At 43.4% G+C, this 19338-nt stretch overlaps 1 protein-coding gene across 2 annotated transcripts in view; it reads right to left on the reverse strand.

Annotated features, from left to right (window-relative positions):
• Window positions 1-237: 237 nt before the first annotated feature.
• ADCY9 (adenylate cyclase 9) overlaps window positions 238-19338 on the reverse strand; it is a 96607-nt gene continuing 77506 nt past the window's right edge. For both annotated transcript variants that reach the window (XM_032998300.2, XM_032998299.2), the window contains 3 exons: window positions 18918-19066; window positions 15908-15949; window positions 238-9882 (listed from right to left, as the gene is read on the reverse strand). In XM_032998300.2, the coding sequence (XP_032854191.2) occupies window positions 8694-9882; window positions 15908-15949; window positions 18918-19066 (1380 nt within the window). In that variant the 3' untranslated portion in view covers window positions 238-8693. The remainder of the gene's footprint in view (window positions 9883-15907; window positions 15950-18917; window positions 19067-19338) is intronic.

Raw genomic sequence — 19338 nt, forward strand, 5'->3', positions numbered from 1 at the left:
AGTGCAGTGGGTCTATGTGACAAATTCCTTTTTGCATTTAAAACGCCTTCTAAATACGCACCTAATCAAAAATGAACTCGGTGGTTTCGTGATTTATCAAAGAAATATTGTAAAAAGCCAGCTCCAAAACAAAGGCTGAAAAAACTTCTGTTCCAAACTATTATTCTTCAAAACAATGTGCAAACGGCACGGGTGCGTCTGAAGTCGTGCTGGAGCAAAAATAAAAAAGCAAACCAATTTTAAGTTGACATAGTGTATTGTGAGTTACTTTCTCAGCTTTTCTACATCTAAGATAGCGTGAAATGATCTGCCATACAGTAAAACGGTTTAATATACAATTGATTACAGAGCCGTAGTAACGAGTCGGAGATAACACGCGTTTTATCTATATACATATACAGCTTAATATTTCACAGATACAACTTTTTTCCATTTCGGTTTTGTCAACGAAGCATAGGCAGAATATTTACAGTGAAGCCGCTGCGGGGAAGCCCCGTCCCCCAGCAAAGCCCTGGCAGAAGCCGCCAGCTTCCCCCGGCGGTGGGTGTAAACAGGCCGGTTCTCTCTCTTTTTGCAAGGAGGGAGGGGAGAAGGTAGCGGGAACACGGGCTTCGCTGGGGTGGGAAGAGAAAGAAAGCAGAGACGTCACGAAGAAACAATTTCCAGCTGACCTGAAGACTTTGAAATGTTTTAACTCGCCTTTTTTTTTTTTTTTTTTCCCTTCCTTCTTTTCTTTTTTAACTGGAAACTGTTCTCAGTTAACATTTGAATTCATAACTCAATAAACGTTTCAGTCATGTTCTCGGTTAACACTCTCCCTACCCTCTCCACGTGTGCTTATGCAAGGACAGGCAGTGCTGAAGTCTCAGCTAATACTGTCGAGGCAGGTTTTAAAGCAAGCAGGGGGTGGTCGGGAGTCCGCCCCGGCTCCCGGGCCCGCACCGCTGCCTGGCTGGCAGCTACTCGGCAAACCGAAGCCAACCCTGATTTGAATTTCTCACTTGGAAAATAATTTCTCGCAGGCTGTTTGTAAGGAGGGGCCGCAGCTCCTGGCGCGCAGCGATTCGCAGGGGAAGGTGTAACACTGTCCGTCGCACTGTCTGCACCCAGGCCGGACAGACCCGGTGTGCACGTTTGTAATAACCAGCTGAAAATTTGCTCACGTGAAAACGTGAAATGAAACAGATAGGAGGAGGGAAGACGTATTTCTAAAGGTCACCGAGAGCCGTGGGGCTGACCGGGGTCCGGCTCAACCGAGCAGGGCGGCGGGACGCTGCCCCCAGAGCAATTTTCCCATCATCTCCATCCCCGCCGGCTCCATCTCAGTGCTGCACTGAAAGACCCTGGGGGTGGGAAAAGAGGCATCCAAACCCTGCCGCCAGCACGGACAACGTTTTATGCTAAATTAAAAATACTGTTCCATGGAAAGGAGCTTTTCCGAGCAACGCAATATACAAAAGCCATCACACCAGCCCTGGGGGAGCGAGGTGACTTTCCTGAGAGCACAAGGGGGGGAGCCTGTCTACCTCTTCCTCGGTTATTCGGTGAAGGTGGCCAAGGTCCTAATCATCTTTGGATATTGCCTCCTCACCAACAGGAGACACCCGTCATTGAGCACAAAAAAATTCCCAAATATTCAGCGCACACCTGAAACTGTGTTTTGTCTCTCGGCAGATGTTTGCAGTTGTTAAGGCTCTTGGCTTTAAAGAGTTTATTACTTTGGAAGTTTAAAGCTGTACTTGCAGTAGGGTAATAACAAGTCTCTGTCCCGGCACATATATATATTATTATGGAATCGTAGACTGGTTTGGGTTGGAAGGGACCTGAAAGATCGTCCAGTTCCAACCCCCTGCCACGGGCAGGGACCCCTTCCACTAGAACACGTCCAACCTGGCCTTGAACATCTCTCTCAATGCCATCTCTGCAAACTAGAAGAAATTAAATTGGGGAGAGGGTTAGTCTGGCAGCTGCGGACTCCTGAACTACTACGGGTGAAGAGAAATGTCTGACGGTGCCGGTGGGACCGCGCCGGTGGCCAAACCCTGGCTGAGGCAGCGACGCAGAGCGGAGCACTGCGACCTCCCCTCCCGTGGACCACCTCCAGGGGCAACAGCAAGATGGAGTTATACAGCTCCTATGAGGAATAAATCACCCAGCGCTGGTCTCACTCCGGTAAAGTTTCAAAGATGCTAAAGAGACATTTTCCCTCTGGGCATCCCGCAGATGTACCACACGCTGCATCCTTCCCTGTCCTGAGCTTAAATCTTTCGACAACGAATTGCTACAAGCCGTCTTTCAACTGCAAACTACTATTTAGCCAATGCATTAAGTTAGAAACATGCGAAGACATGAGTGACTAAGGGAGAAAAGATGGAAAAAAGCCGTTTTGTTTTGACTCATCCGAAGGAGAATTTGAGAGTTGAGGCTGAAATGGGGGCTGTGCGAGTGGCGGCGACACCACTGCGCGTCGCTGCTTAGCGCCCGATCACAGATTGGTCAGAGCAGCACCGGTGAGAGCCAAAACTTAAAATTTAAGTAAGCGTTCCCGGCCACGACCTTCTGCAGTTCTTCAGATTCAGCGAACGCTGCAGCTTCTGGAGATTAAAAATACGCGTTGTTGCAGTGAGCCAGGAAACAGGGAGAGAACAGAACAAACCGCGTAAAGGCTCAGACGCGAGAAGCCGACGCAGCAGCCTCGGGGCTTTTCCAGAGGTGTAAAACATGAACAACTTTACTTCCTCGACACCGATTCCCGACTTGGAGACACGCGTGTGCAGCAGCTGCTAAAACCGATGTTGGAGCGGAGTGTGTGAAAACGCCGGGCGCCTGGTCCCGCTCCTCGCCAGCCTCGGGCCGGGCAGCTTGGTTAGGCCAAAAAATGTTTAGCAGCTACAATAAAGTGGGGGGAAAAAAAGCTCTGAATATCTTCTGCTGATCTAATTTTCCCAAAATAATCTTCTTTCTCAAAAGCTAACGCTGACTCTTGAAGGTAAGTAGCAAACACTTCTGTATGCGTCGGCAGCCCAGCCGCTTATCGGGGCTGTAGACGGAAGTTTAGCTCGCCTGATACAGACTTGAAAGAGGTTTTACAGAAAAAAAATCACGCAAGTTTTCTGTAACGGAGCTTTACGGTGCATCTATAAAGCACCTCAAAACTCTTCCCCACGGTACCACTTGAACTGAGCCGCTGTTAAGACTAAATATATTTCACCCGTTTTATTTTCTACTTGAACCTCTTCAGAGCCCGACGTTCATTTTAAATGAACTCTACACAAGACAAAGATAATAAGCTCCTCGTGTGCGATTTTCACTGAAAAAACTCCTTCTCGTCACTCTGGACAGAGTTCAAAGGGCGGCACCAAAGCAGATTTTTTTAAAAATAAGCCCTTTTTAAGACTCCCTGACCCCACCACAGAACACGTGCCGCTGGGCAGCCAGGGCTCTGCTTCCCGCCCCAGAAACCTCCCCCCGCAGCAGTCGGCAAAGACGTCGCACCTGGAAGCCGCCGAGGAGCCTTCAACACAACCCGGCGCCCCGTTCCGCCTTCGCCTTCTCCTTTGCTCACTGCTTTCTGCCCCTGGGAGCGCGTGTTTGCCGCACGGGGCTCCCCCGCGCCGCCTGCGTGGCCCAGGAAGCCAGAACCCCACCGCTACGCTGCACCGCTCCTGCCGCATTTCTGCGGGTCGTGGGCTTCCACCTCGCCAGCTTCCTTTACGGTTTTGGCGTGTTTTAGCAGAAAACGGTCCCCGATTTCATAGCTCTTGGCTGAAGAAAGCTTCAGGTCATCAGAGCGCTCAAACTAAAACCCGGATGACTACAGTGTCTGCCCGAATTAGCGTGAAATTGCTTATAATTTCCAACCTTTTTACAGGACTTTGCAGAATCCTACCGCTACCGGCACTGGAGGGTATTCTCAGCAACAACGAACAGCAGTTGAGGTTTTTCCCTTTAAATGTTGCTCCCCTAGAGATCAAAACAAGGACTGCTGCAGCCTGTATAGAGAACTCAAAAGAAAAAAAAAAAAAAAAAAAACAACATTGGAATAAACAACTTTCCTGCCCAAACTGACGTTCCCCATACATCTCGCCAAGTCTCAGCACTACTCAGGATCCCAACTGGGTTTTTGCCGCTGCCTGCGCATCGAGATGGAAGCACTGCAGCACTGGGGGATCCCTGCACCTCTGCCCCCACTGTTGCTCTTGCCACATGAAAATCATTCTGTAGTTACAGTCAAACCAACCCTGCAACGTCTTCAGCATTTGGGAAAGCCGTACCAAGAAATAATTACTGCATTTTTAGCAGTTCTGTAATATTTAACTAACCCAGGACTTAAGGGAATCCCAGCAAATCCCAACACTGACAGCAAACACTGTGGGTTTTTTTTTTCTTACCCTCTTCTGCTTTTGCATGCTTGTTAACAGGGAAATACAACTTTTTTTCCACTTCTGGCGTTGATGAAAAATGTATTTTTCCACAGAATTCTTAAGTTTAACTACTGGGATGTGCCTGCTGCTCCTTCTGTATCTTCTGTCAAGCAGCTTAACAACAACACAAGGAGGAAGCTGCAGCTGTGACCAGCCAAATGGACCAAGATATCAAAGCGAACGTACTCTTCCTCTCTATATTAGGGAAGAGAGAGGCAAGCAGCAGTGAAAGCAGCATCTGAAGCCACCACCTCGCAGCAGTGGAATTCAAACGCTGCTGCGCAGTGCGGAAGACACAGCTTAGAAGAGGTGAGGAGCAGGGAGGCAAGACCCACTCACCCGTCCTGTCCAGACTGAGCAAACGACCACAGCAGGGGAGGAGGGAGAAAACAGACACAGTCTTTAAATCTGGCAAAAAATGCCAACTCAAGCTGCACAGTTAAATAGCTGATCGCATTATATCCAACCTCAGGCACTCTCAGCCTCTTGTGATATCGCAAAATAAAGACATGGAATTAGTAACTGTTCCCTTGCGACATCTTTTTTTGTTGTATTCCGAATCAAAGTTTTCAAAACAGGTTTGTTAGCAATTTAAAAATGCTAGATATCCTAAAAGCTTGACTCTTTAATCAAGAAGAAGATGATCTTCAGCTAAAAGCTGGTATGCATACAGTGTTTGGTTTATAGCTCCTTGCATTTTTGCTCCAGGCGCCTCCTTTCTGTGTTTTAGCCCTGAAGTAAGAGAATTCAAACACTTCTTTTTTTGTTTTTTGGGGAGTGAAGCCCTTGGAGGGTCCATCCTCTTCCCCCTCCCCCTTTTTGTCACATCAAAATCCTCCCACTCTTTGTATCTTGCAGAATACACTTCCAGGTACCTGGCCAACTCCTCAACTTTTACGCTGTGTCCAAACTGCGCTGGCACTAGCACAGCAAGCACAGAAGACACCTTAACAAAATGAACTTTGGTCACGGCCTCCCACAAGCACACACACGTCACGGCTGCAGAGGGGAAGGCAGAACTGCACGATGCCATTAAAAACGCCTCCAGAGTAATTTTTGCAAGTATTGGGACAGCTTTTCAAAGGCGGAAAGGGAAGGTGAAAAGGTTCAGCTCCCACGGTTTTAAACAGAAAACACCTAACTCCTTGCTCCTCGTGCCTGGGAAAATCTCACAAGCCAACCTGTACCTCAAGAGCTTAGCTTCTCGATTTCGTTACTACACTGCAATAAAGAGAAGATTTAACACCTCTGAAAGAAGACCTGCAGTCTCAGCTGTTGAATTCCTGCTACTGTCCTGGTGGCAATAAGCAAGCAGGGGTGCCACAAGTTACTCGACTTCTTACGACTCTCTTCCCCACTTCAGAGTTAGGGCAGAGTAACATCGCCGGCCGTCCCAGAGCGGGCAGCAGCCCTTGATTTCAGAGTCCACTAATGCTTCTGTCCTCAGTCATTTTATTTGCTCGGTGCCAACGAAAAAGAGGCCCTGGTGTTGGTTTTGGTTTGTTGTTTTTTTTTTTTTTTTTGTTTTTTTTTTTTTTTTTTTGTATTCTAATGTTACCAGAAACCCAGCTCCCGCAGCACCACACCACGACAGCACAGGAGTGTTATTTACTTTATAGGCTGGAGGACGAGGCTTTTGTATTTTGCAGTGCACAGCTGAACAGTGAGAAGGAAGGCGCCCTGGGCCCGGGGCCCTACACCCCAGCACCCTCTCCTCTCCGGTTTAATCACGGGCTGCAAACCTCTCACTGGGTGCAGGGCTCTTGCTGGTGGAGGTTCGGTTATGGTGCAGTGTCTCACACGCAAGAGAAGCCAGCGTGTCTCGACTGAACTCTGCCATTGCAAACAGCTGATCAATGAGAGAGAAATGCTGGGTAGAGTCTATAAAATGGGGAGAAAGAAGTGAAAGGGAGAAAGGTTTGAATGACTTTGAGACACTAATATAACACTAGACGGCATGTAAACAATTCTGGGCCATTTAACTCCTCTAACTGGAAGAAAAGGAACACTGACACAGGCTTAACTGAAACAAGAACCCTAAAAATGGTTTCAAGAATGCATTCTTCAGATGCAAGAGGTATTTGCAGAATTATACTACCTGAAAGTTGGAAGTGCAACCCACTACAGGGAGGGGCCTACTTTGAATCTACGGAGAAGGAAGGCTGCTGTAAAACTGTGCACTGATAAAAACCTTGTATTGTTGCTTGTCAGGAATAGCCACCAAACAGGCTACAGCATCTGTGGCAGAAGGGTATGGGGATGAGTATCCCCCAATTTTTCTGTGTGCTAGCAGGTTGAGCAAGTAGGATTCATTTTAAATAGCTTGCCTATCGAATGCAAGTTAGATATGTATAAACAGCAGCTTTTGTGAGAACAGTGTGCAGAGTATCGTTTAATTAACTGAGACTCAGAAATCTCCTGGATTTATGTTTGACAAAGACTTCAAGGGCTCTGCGCTGACCGTAAAGTGTAGATGGGTCTCAAGTAGCTGAACAGGAACTTCACAATGTATTTATTACTCAAACTCCAAAAATCACACAGGGAATAAGAAGAAGTATCAATATATTCTGACTTTAGTTCAGATGGAAAGAAGGAATTAAACCCCACGCCAATATGCAGACAGCACAGCACTGCATTTCACCCACTCTTCCCTGGCTAACAAACTTACTTCGGGCATAAAAATTCTTTCGTTTTTATTTGGTGTCGCAAGGAGATAGCTGAACCGCAACAGCTGAATAATCAATATTATCCAAAGCAGGACATCGAGTGTAAGTGAAGGAGGTGATGGAAGCATGCAGAGGGCAAACTGGTGTAGTCTAAGGCCCCCAGCCTGCAGCTCCCTCTGTGCGAGCAGGTCCCGGGGCTCCTGCAGGTCCCCGGTCCCAGGGACCTGCGCAGAGTCATCGGCAGGACTGGGAAATTATTGTGCTTCTCAGCTCACTAGAAAGGACGCTTTTCCCTATTCCTGCTTTCAGTGGCACGCAGGGAGCATGCTGTTCTATTCCCTGCTGCAAAAGCACAGTGTAGGGGGGGGGGATCGATCCTGAAAAAATATTGTGCAGCACCATTGATTCAGTACAGAGGGAAGCTGGGATACTGAATTGTGTTTGGTGGCTTCGGAAGTCTCACCAGCTTTGAAACAAATATTGCCTAGGTAACATCCTCACAGTGGTTGGTAGTTCAAAGAGGCTGAAACACCATCTAATTAAACCAATTAGCAATTCATCTCTCCTGATCCCTTCTGCCCACACACACAAGAACCCCCAAACCAAATAAAAACAGGAATAAAATAAATAAATAAATAACGGCATTCCCAAAACATTTATTTCGCTTCTCTCTCAAATCAGACCAGCTTAGAGATACCAACTTCACCTACCTTCACAAATTCTGCTAGCGTACGGAGTAACATGAAACTGCTTTAGACTCGTAAGACCTGAATTGTAACACTCTTGTGGTCACTCGTCTGCTTCTGGAAACCTGTCCTGAGAGCTGGTGATGTCCGAACCCTTATTCCACTCCCACATATCAGTAACTCATTGGCTATATGGAAAAGAAGTGTATCCAAAGCACACAATGGCACATTAAGGTTGAAGAAAGCATTGGTACGGGAGAATAAAACTACAGCAGTTGTTCAGCCTACTCTAACTAAATGTTGAGCCACTGCAGAACTCCTCCTCCAGCCCAACACAAAGTCAAATTGTGTCACCCCCTCGCCAAAACATTCTTTTGTGGTACGTTACTGGCACTTTATGTCAGTCTCATATGGTAGATACATGCACATTTGTCTGTGTGTTTACATACAAAAGGTCTGATAACAGTAAAACATTGTTCAGAGAGATATAAAAAACCCAAGGAGTTGCATTAGGCAAAAAAAGTGTTTTGTGAGAAACGACAATAAAAATGATATAACCACAGCTTTGCTTTTCTTTAAAATTAGATAAATACCCAAAGCTTTGATTTCACTTGGGGCCTCTGTACCTTGACAGGGAGTCCAATGGAGTATATCTGAAGGCACTTAATATCCTCTACTCAGCTGTAAGATGGTTGCACAGGGAGCTGGGGAGCTTGGGATGTGATTTGGGGCATGGAGGAGAGAGATGGATGAAAACAAGCCCTGAAGAGCTGTGATCCACACAGCACCAGGCGCTGAAATGAAAACAAACGTACAACCCAGGTGTTGAGAAGGTCTCTCTCGAAAAAGAAAACTGCCAATTGCAAGTGTCTTTGTGTTTCTATTGACAGAGCACTTCATGCAACTCTGACAGTGCATCATACACTCTTAGAGATATTTAGCTTTGTCAGTTCATTGACCTCCTCAGTTCCCGCTTCCTCACAGTCAGTCTTCCCTGCGGCTTTGCCAAACCTGCACCTCTCCTCTGCTTTCACCGCATCTTTCTGGAGCTTCTTGGCGGAAGGAAGGATGTCCTTGGTTTCTGAGTTATCTGTGCCATGGGCTATTTTATCAGAATTCTGTACAGAAGGCACCAGGTTGGCAATCTCATCCGTCGGAGATCGCCCAATGCTGCCATCCACTTGAACCCGAATGTCTGGAGATATAGACAACTGGTGATGTGGCACGATCCCGTTGTCCATGCATTTTGGGTAAAGGTAGGTCTTCATCTGACCTTTCCCCTTCACATTGACTGTCCCCCTGTAGTCAAAGTCATACCCCATCTTGTTTAGGATGCGGTAGCTCTCCTCACTCACCTGTATACGACACTCGACACCAGTGGTGTCCATCCTGCTCGCAATGTTCACAGTGTCACCCCAAATGTCGTACAACAGCTTGGTGGTGCCAATGACCCCAGCCGTGAGGGGGCCGTGGTTAAATCCGATCCTAAGTTTAAAATTAAACCACAGCATGTTGTTGTTGAAGTCATCCACCACTCGCATCATTTCTTTGGCAAATTCAAAAAGGGTCTGCAAATGGCCATGGGGATGGTTGTTGTCCTGACACTGCGAGGTGTTCAGTCCCGACGCGGCCATATAGGTTGCCCCAATTGTTTTGATTTTCTCAATGCTGCTGTAATGTGGTTTGCTCAGCAGCTCATCAAAATCCCCAATCAATTCATTCAGGACTCTGTAGCACTCTTTGCCTCCTTCGTAGTTCTCTTCATAGAACTCGCTGAAGTTCACAATACTTGCAAAGATTACTCCGCCACTGTCGTGGTTTTTGGAATAGCTCTGGGAAACCTTCAACTGCTCAGCCACATGGTACGGAATAATATTCCTCAGCAACCAGTCAGCCTGATCCCTCATGCTCTGAATTTTGGTGCGATGAAGATCAGCCTCCACATCTCCATGGTAGTGGAGACGGTAACTGACCTCAAACTCTCGATTCAGAAACCAGACCAGGAGGAGCAGAAGGAAGGAAACCAAAATCACTTCCTGACCGATCAGGTCTGCTGGTCTCTTTGTGTCATTTGGCACCGAACTGTTGCACGGACTCTTTCTGGAGCTGGAAGCAGAAGAAAGGGAAGAACAGGAAAGGTGCATTAAAAACCACAGAGTTAGGGCACTGCCATCTCTGCTCCATAGTAGAGATTCTTTGCTAGAGAGCATAGGAAGTGTACATTACATACGAAATTATAAAATCTGTTTCGATAATCTTATCTGCTGTTAAGCATGCTAAAGAATTAGTTTCATTCTTAAACTTGTGGAATACTTCCCTTAAAAGGATATCATCAGGTTCAGCAACACAGAAATTGCCCTGCCTTTACGGTAGCCCTATTTTAAGGACTTCGTCAAGGAAACAGTTATCATTATATCTAAATATGTAAGTAAAAGCACTACATGTAAATATGTACATAAAAATGCTTAACAATGCCTGTGTGTGGGTTTAGATATATATGTAGACATGTATGTCTGCATGGGGGGAGTGCATGTGTAAGTTTTGTGGAATTTGTATTGCCTCCAATATTCAAAAACATCTGCTTTATACTCCTAGGGCCTCTCCTTTGCCTCCTCACCAAAGACCAGTAACCTTTGCAGTGTGCCTTTCATGTTAACACATTAAGCTTTTGGAAGAAGATAACCCTGTACAAGACACTTCATGGAGAACTGCAAGGAAGTAGAGAATATGGAGCTCTGGGTTGACATCTTTTGTACATTACAACCGCAGAAGCTTTTTATGGTGGAGATGGAAAGTTTCTCAAAGTGCCAAGATTAAAAAAAAAAAAAAAAAATTCATGTCTCATACATTGAGAGTAATATTTCAAACCCTTTCGACAATTCGTCGACTGCCTGTGCAGAGTATGAAGCACGGATGGAGCATGGTTCCAGTGCCAAACCGCCCTCAACAGGGAGACATCTGCAGCCTACAATCTCAGCTTTCGGGAGAGATGCAAAGACACAAATTTAATCTGAGAAGACAACACCTATGCAATCCTAGAACCTAAGTCTAAACCCAGACAGATTGGCATGCAGTGACTTCTGGAGTCACTTAACTGCAATTTTTTTCTATAAAATTATGCCAAAGCTTAAGATTTTATATGAGCAGACATATGCTGAAGTTTTTCAAGTTAAGAAATGGTTTGATAAGGGAAAGCATCAGATCAACCTTTCTCTTTGAAAAACAGAAAGGCAACCCATATCTCAGTGTCTGCTTGTATTTCTCTTACGAAGGTATGTTAGCAAACAAAATTAAAACTCAAAGCACAACTGTAGCAACGGCTCAAGAAGAGAAGAGTAAATTTGTCTCTATAACACTTGAAAACATTTCTAAGTTCAATTTGTTTCTTCATTTGGGACATGCTTCCACTTCTGAAATTGCAGCAGACATTTTAGCAATTGAGCTATATTACAGACCCAGTTTATTTTTCTGAACATTTATTCTCAAATATTTGATTGACAGAGAAGCACGATGAAGCAAAAACATAGCACAGTTGTGAAACTGGTGAATGTGCACAATCTCTGATTACATTTGTATGTGCTATGGTCTTTCTATCTATTAGCTTTTATCATAGTGAGCCTATAGGAGAAAAAGTTTCTCATAAGTAAAATATTTACAATGGAGAGCTTACAGGTTGAATTTCAGATTAAAGATAAATCCACATATTACGTTGGAAGTTATTCCTTTTGTTTTCAACCATAAATATACTTCCCCCAGGAGGAGTAAAGGTATATTCATTTTACTGGTTTGATACTAAAAAAAAAAAAAAAAAAAACCCACAAGGGAAGAATGAAACGAGATTACTCCCAACTCACAGAATAGGTCCCCACAATCAGGTTTCTGTACTTGCTGGTGTGCTGCTATATTAAGACTCCTTTTTTCTTCCAACTACTTTTCTCAACACAACCTCTGTTATAAACTCACTAATTTTCTCCCTAGAAAGACAAGCCAGGGACTAAGACAAAGGCTAAGTTATTCATGACTAGAATGGCAACTATTCCTGAAATACAATCCTTGCTACCTATTTTGCAGGCGGCAAAACTTCCTCCCAGTTTGTTGGGCTTATGAAACAAAATGAGCAGAGGGTAAGTAAGAGAAAAGATCTTAGAAAATAAATAAGGCTAGAGAAGGTGAGGAATGGATCTCGGATAAGCAGCACAATTCAGGTTCTTTTCAGAAGAGTCCATTATATCTTGTGGGAAGAGACCTGCTAGAGGATCTGAGCAACGACATGTTACTCCGTTGAGAGTATGAGTTTGATCTAGATAATCTGCTCTAACATCAAACATCCCAGCCACAGGGATTTATTTAAGTCATTAAAGGCTTTTTATTTACAGTTTATTGTACAAAATACCCCTCAAAGTACTTTAATTCCTCTTAAATGAATTAGGCAAGCACCACAAATTTTACGTTACAGAAAGCGGCTTCTGTTGAACGCAAGAGCTGCCTTTTAAGAAGAAACTGCTGCCTCCCATTCACCACTCCTGAAGCGCCGGCGTACGTGAGCTCTCAGCCACCTCCTCAAGCGCTGGCCTGACCTTGTTTCCCACGTGGGCGTACAACCTGAGAGATCCGCGTGCGAAATGACTGACTCACTTGTAAGCTGACCCGATTTCATTAATAAGGTAATGGGTTAGTATCTCAAAAAAGAAGGTGCCGTATCTTTTCCAGAGCAGGCATTTTTGATCACGATGCAACGGCTGCAAGCATGAGAACACAAAGCCACGATGCCGGCCTGAAGGAGGCAGCAATTCCATCTTACTCATTTGTTAATCAAATCGCTGGATGTTGCAGTGACCAGTTACAGGACCTACAGGACTATAAATCATCTTACAGAGTCCGTTATCAAAGGTGACCTGGAGCTACCATTTAGAATAAAAATTTAAAAAACAACCCGCACACCTATAACAGCAAGAATCACACACACCCAAATCTTTTTAAGGTCTACTTTTTATGAGGTGCTGCAGGAGAAAACTAATTTTTAAAATCATTCCAATTGAAATCTTGAGCCAACAATGTTCCTTTAACTCAAACTGGTGAAGTGCTTTCTGGCACAGGCGCCTAACTATTAACTTGGCATCTTCATCCAGGCTGTGTGTTGAATATGGAACAAGTGAGAGCTCCAGAGATAGAAACTCCTTTGGCTTGATCACAAATCATAAAGATAATGGCTTTCCACTTATAAAGATTTTTGGAAAGCCATTTTGCTTCTGAGCCAGTAACCTATGTTTGGATTTGGATATCTTGCTATATTTAAAGAGGATGCATGCCTGCTAAATCTTAAAAAAGAACGCAATGGTGGAACAGTGCGGAAAAGGGAAATCAAACTGCTGCTGTCGATGAAGAACATGTAGTGGATGCGTATGAACACATCCCGCACCCCCCATCAAGCAACTTCAGTCTTCCAGCTCAAGTAGCCTATCACTGTTCCTCCTCGAGCAGTCAGAAACTGGGAAATGATACACCCTACCTGCTCTAAGAAATAAACGAAAGCAAGAAATATTTTCTGCTTGAAAGACAAAGTTTACGGTCATATCTCTTCCGTGCTGAAGAACCGGTCTGTCTGGAAAACAAGGCAAATTCCAGATTTTGATTTACTGAGCATAGCATGGACAGTCCAGAGATCAACTTCGTGCTAAGACCTCATTACCATTACTAGTATCTCCCTTCCCATGCAACATTAATAATTATCTCAATTAATTCTTGATCAAAAAAATGGAATAACCTCACTAAAGGCATGCAAAACAGGTAAGTTTGGCCCTCTCAGAACACAGGAAAAGCTTTTGTGTTGACTGGGGTGAGTGAGAAACCTTATTTATTTATTTCAATGAGAAAGGAACAGCATAAAAGTTTGTTAGGATAAGGGAGTTTCAATTTTTTTATAAGCCCATCACCAGAAAAAGGGGGAAATTCTGCTTGCACAGAACTGTAGAAATGTGGTACACAATAGTGTACATTTAAAAAGCTCTGAAAAGAAAAGCCAAACTCTGTTGCAAATTAATGGTAGAAATAGAATACGTTTAACTCCTAGTTCTCTCTCTTAACTTCCAACACTTAGAAGAATTGTGTTAATTTACGAGTTTGGGCAGCTTCAGATCAGTGGAGCCCAGACTGTTAACAAAGATCACGCTGGACTGACGCAATTCCTGCATTAAAACAGGAACAGAGACCAACTAACCTGACAAAACTGCTGCCGACACGCAGAAAGGGCAGCGCTACGGAGCATTAACTCATGCACAGTATACATGCCTTTTTTTTTCCCACCTGGAGGAGTGACAGACAAAATACAAATCTACTACATCTCATAACAAAAAGTTAAAAGTGAAGTTTAGAAATGCTTAATACGCAAGATATTTTGGTCACTGCCTTATTTGGCATTTAAATCCCAAGCTGGGATTTCCAAAGCAGGCAGAGCGCACTCCACGCCTGTTTGCAAAAACATCTACTGCATGGTTTGGTTTCTCACCCACTCTTACCTTCTCTTGTCACGAGCTAGAAGTTGTATGATATACGGATGGAAAATATTTACATGCAAACAATGCTTGATAGCTAATTTTTTGACAGATTTCTAATAGATGTTGATGTAGAAAACAGGCACTGAACGGAAGGACCGGGTTGTCAATTATTTAAGGCAGAATGAATTATTTATTAGCGATTAGCTGATCAGGAGCCTGCAAAGCTGCTGTCGGTGCTGGGCAAGATGTTTACAGTTCTGAGCAGCACAAAAGGTTCAGCGATTTCACAAACTCGTAATAAACCGCTAAGGATCCAAACTCAGGCTAATCCTAAGACATTACTTCCAGCGAGGATCATGCTTTAATATTTCATACATTGTCTCCCCAGCAAATCCCCACCAGTGTTTTAGTTTACAAAAAAATCAAGCCACCTCTGTTCTGTCTTTAACTTTCCATTCTGGATTTAGTGAACTGGAATTCTGTTATGAAAGTGAAGCTATGTTTCATGAACCAAGGCCATACAAAAAGGAAAACCCATCTAAGAAAAAAACCCAACCAGCCAAACAAAAAAAACCCCAACACTGTAATAAGCGCTGATTTCTTGGTGAATAAATATCTAACATGAAAGCACAGTTACCATCTCTCTGTACTTAAAAACCACACGTTTGCTAAACTACCATAGTATTCACGTAGATGACATCTTTTAAAAAGTAATTTTGTTTTGATACATACTCCCAGTAAAAGCAACATGCTCCTGAATACACATTTGTTTAGATGAATTACTGAGTCACATATCCACAGGGTCATTAGTTCAATTAAGTACAACATTGCCCAAGTATTGCTCCCAAATTTGTAAATAGCAAACACATACTTTTCTAATACCAAAGACCAATGAAACCACTTCAAAAACGGTATTGCAAAACTTGCAATAAAACCATGAAAAATTCAACATTGAAATAATCAGAGTGAATCTTTAATGTGTGTATTTATAAGGGGCTATTAATAACCAAGGAAAAGATTTTTGCTTGTTTGTTTAAAAGTCTCGGGGGCTAAAATTTCATTTGCTCTCAGTGATATGCCTCTTTATTCTGCCTCAGCGAGCTCAGGGTGGCCGACAGCATGCAGACTGTCACCGCCAGCACACCTCCACCCCGGTGGAGGCAGCGGGCTTCACGGCCAGCTTTTTCAGCTGAAGCTCCTCTACCGCAGGGGATTCTCACCTGGGCAGCTGTGGATAGCATCCAACTCAGAACACTTCTGAATGGTGCAAATCAACCAAGGAAATCAAATAAATAGCTCATGATGTACAGATAAATGCTTTAAAAACTGCTACTACTGGAAAAACAGATGCTATTTTATATAGCTCCTCCGTAGTTCAATTTCCTAGAAATCAAATTTGAAAAGAAAATAATATTACATAACTCAGTGACTGCAGCATCAGCTCTCTGATGATTTTTGGTCATGCCCAAGTCGTCTGTAAAGGAAATTATGTACATCAGGAGCTTAATCACAACTTGCTGAACCAATTTGTTGAATTCCCAAGTGTATTACTGTGGATGCAAAGTTCTGCTCCATATAATCGACTGAAAATGTTTCTGTCCCTAAGCATAAAGACGGTGATTTTATATCAAGCTTACCTAAAGTTCTGTGCCAAATCTACGCGAAAAGTTTCCATGGAGCTGAAATAAAAAAAGCATTGATTTCAGAGGGAAGTTAAAGCAATAAACAAAGCATCCTGCCAGAATTTCAGTTAGAATTTTAAACTTTTCTGTTATGTAGAAGACTGTAGGACCAATCATTGCATTGCACGCTTGATCAGCTTCAGACAAACTTTGAACGTGACTTATCTGCACTTTTTGCTTGGAAGAAGCAACCAGCCAGATAGAGATGCAAACACCTCTAAAGCGTAACCGATGGTAACGCAGTCAAGGTGATGCCTGGAACAAGTAAGTGTTAAACAATCCAATCCTGCCTTGGAAACATGGAAAAGCAATTGCAGAACTCTAAAACCCAGTTATGCCTTCATCTTATCTGACCACAGAATACAAAGATTTTTTTAAAAAAAAAAAAGAACAAACCAAAAAACCAAATCCCCAAACCTCCCCAAAACAAACAACCCCAAACAAATACAGAGCCTATTTTGGAAAATGCCATTACAGAAAATAAGTAGTTCAAGGAATTTTTGTGTTTACTTGCAATACAATTTCTCTACCACAATCAAGTATTACAACTCCTAGGATTAGTTACTTTTGGAAAAAGAAGTAGAGAAATCTGCAGACTGGATTTGCCTGTGATGCATACAAAGCTGCAACTACCACTGTGACAAGAAAATATTATCCAGACTAATGAGAGGGACAGAAAAGTTATTATTAACAAGCAAGTTATGGTCTCACTAACTCAACCCATATTATTTTTGTTCAGGATCAATTCTCTAAATCAGTTTTTCAGATCTGCAGTTGAACATCTCTGTCTATTACTTCAAGTATTTATTTTTGAAAGATGAAATAACAACATATTCTATGATTTCTGCACTTTGCCCATTAATGGCCACCGCTATTCAAACCACAGGCAAAAATATGCTACCATTAGCAAAATTTCTTAAGGTAATGTTTCTTTAACATTCATACCACCCATTTAGTAGTCAGCAAAAGTTGATGCTATGAACTGATACTGCTCTGAACGGCTCGGAACAGCCTTTCCCAGTCCCTTAATAAAGTTGAAAGGCAGGGAAAATCTCAAGTTTTGTGTCTGTCTTTCTGCATAAAATCTTAAAACAGAGCTTATGCACAAGCTGACTTAGTAAACACGCATATAATTTGTTCCAAAATTTAGTCCTGGGAGTTACAATTATGGCACCAAACCTTCTGACTTTCTTCTGAGACAAAATGCCATCGACACGGACACGCAGAGCTCTGTTCAAGCAGTCACTCGGGGAACGTCAACCACTACGATACCCTTTTTATGCTTTGGCTTGACTGCCTGCCTGCCTTTGTACCAAGACTTTTGGTACTACAAATACATTACATGACCCTCTTTTAAAAGGCTCTGCCATGAACCAGCCCCTAGCTATGCCCCATCAGCTCCTTGCAGACATGCTAGCACACGTGTAGCTTAATGAGCTGCGAGAACCTCTGCTTGGGGGGAATTACAGCAGAGTAGCCAAGGAGTTGAGAAATGGCATCAAGGGTTTGCTCTTCACTAACGTCCCTAAAAAACCAAACCTGGGGGCTCACTTCTCGGTGAAGCTGGTGGTTGGACAGTGAAAGCATCAGTGTTACAAAGGCAAAAGTCAATGGGTGGAAGGTCAGCTTTCTCACTGGGAGTTGGTCACTTAGTGTGCTGGAGGAGAGATGACGTTAAGTAAGCTGGACAGCTAAAAGCAAAGGGACAAATCAAAGATGGGAAAGGGGAGGCATCCAGAAACGAAACACTACCTCCCCTCCACTGAAGGTAGGAAGAGCTGTCCTGCACTCCTTGCCCGAGTGCTCTGTAGACAGACATGAAAGGGATTTTTCTTTAGTCTAATATGGTCTGGAAGCCTTTTCTTGACTCCAGTTCCAAAAGTTACCTTTTTTCCAAGGAAATGCTTTCTTCCTACAACCCTTATGGACACTTCTAAATTACAGATGTGAAGAGGTGTTGAGGGGTGACATATTCTCCTTGTCTTTTTTAATACAAATTAGATCAAGATTAAAAGAGACCATTGAAGATACTTGAGGAGGGGATTAAAAGCTAACTACTCACACAAAACATGTATCTGCAAACTCTTTGGTTTGTTTGGGGCTTTTTCATGTTTTTCACCATATGATTCAGCACGCCTCTGAATAAGAGATAGGAACTAGAATAATCTAGCATAAGAAGTCTTTGCAAAATCCACACTACGGTAAGAGTGCCAAAGGCTATGGTATTTCTTAAGCCACTGAGAAGTGCAAGTTGATTATAAAATGTTGACAATAGGAGTGGATAGCAGGAAGGACTCCCTTGACTTTCTTGGCAAGAAAATAGGAGGTAAAAATTGCAAGCAAGTTCCCCTGTGGGGAAAAGTGCTTATCAGAGGAAAAAACATGAAAAGCCTTAAGGTTATTGCACAGAAACTCCATTAACCTGATTCCTCTGGTTACTGTCTTGAGCATCCCCTGAAAAAGCAAGAAAGTGAGAAGGGAAACAGGATATTAGAATCCTATTAAATCTATGCACCAGCCTTCCACAGTGAAAAACTCATTGAGGAAGGAAGTGGAAGACAGACACATGGTTCCTAAGGGCAAAAATAAATCCAGAGGGGTGGGGTGGGGGGAACAACTGGGCACTCTGGCACCACCAGATGCCTCACAAATTCCTTAATATAACAGATTTGAAATCAAGTGGTGAAAGGCAATTCTATGGGTCTGATGTGTTTTTAGGGCACACTTATCAGTTGAGGACAGAGTGCAATTTCAAAACAGATTACAGGAAAGGGCCTCTCAGATGTCCTCAAATCCTTCCAAAAGAATGCAGAACTCTTCCCAAATAAAACTATTAAGTTTGAGATGCTGGAGAAAGTCGTGGCAGATACAAAATCCCATGCATTAGACCCTCACTTCACTGATGGAGAAAATCAAATTTATTCATTTAAACCACAGTCTATGAGTGCTAAAGTGTGATGCTCACCTGTCTGGACACAAGGAGACGTAGAGCAGAATGAGAAGCACTGCTCCTACTACGGTTGCCAACAGAGACCTCATCCAGGAGCTAAGCTGGCAGAAGTTACAGTACTGCACAATGGTGATCAGAATCGCGCAACACATAAACATGGTGTACTGCAATAAAGAGAGAGAGCGCGCGTTAGCTTCTTCCTCCTGACTGGAGCCCTTCTGCGCATAAATGCCAGCGTAAATTAAAGAATGGGTGATGTGAAAGAGAAGGATCTCTTTTTGTTGGTGTTATATACACAGTAAGTAATCCCTCACAGTGCCTGTATCAGGAGACAGCACTTGAAGATGGAGGTCTTCCCTTCAAAGAGCAGGAAAACTTTTAGCACAGGTAGTTTGTCGCAATTTTCCCTAGATGTTTTGTGTTATTGCATTACACA

This window comes from Tyto alba, unplaced genomic scaffold (genome assembly GCF_018691265.1).
Source record: "Tyto alba isolate M040663 unplaced genomic scaffold, T.alba_DEE_v4.0 Super-Scaffold_28, whole genome shotgun sequence".
Taxonomy (NCBI): Eukaryota; Metazoa; Chordata; class Aves; order Strigiformes; family Tytonidae; genus Tyto; species Tyto alba.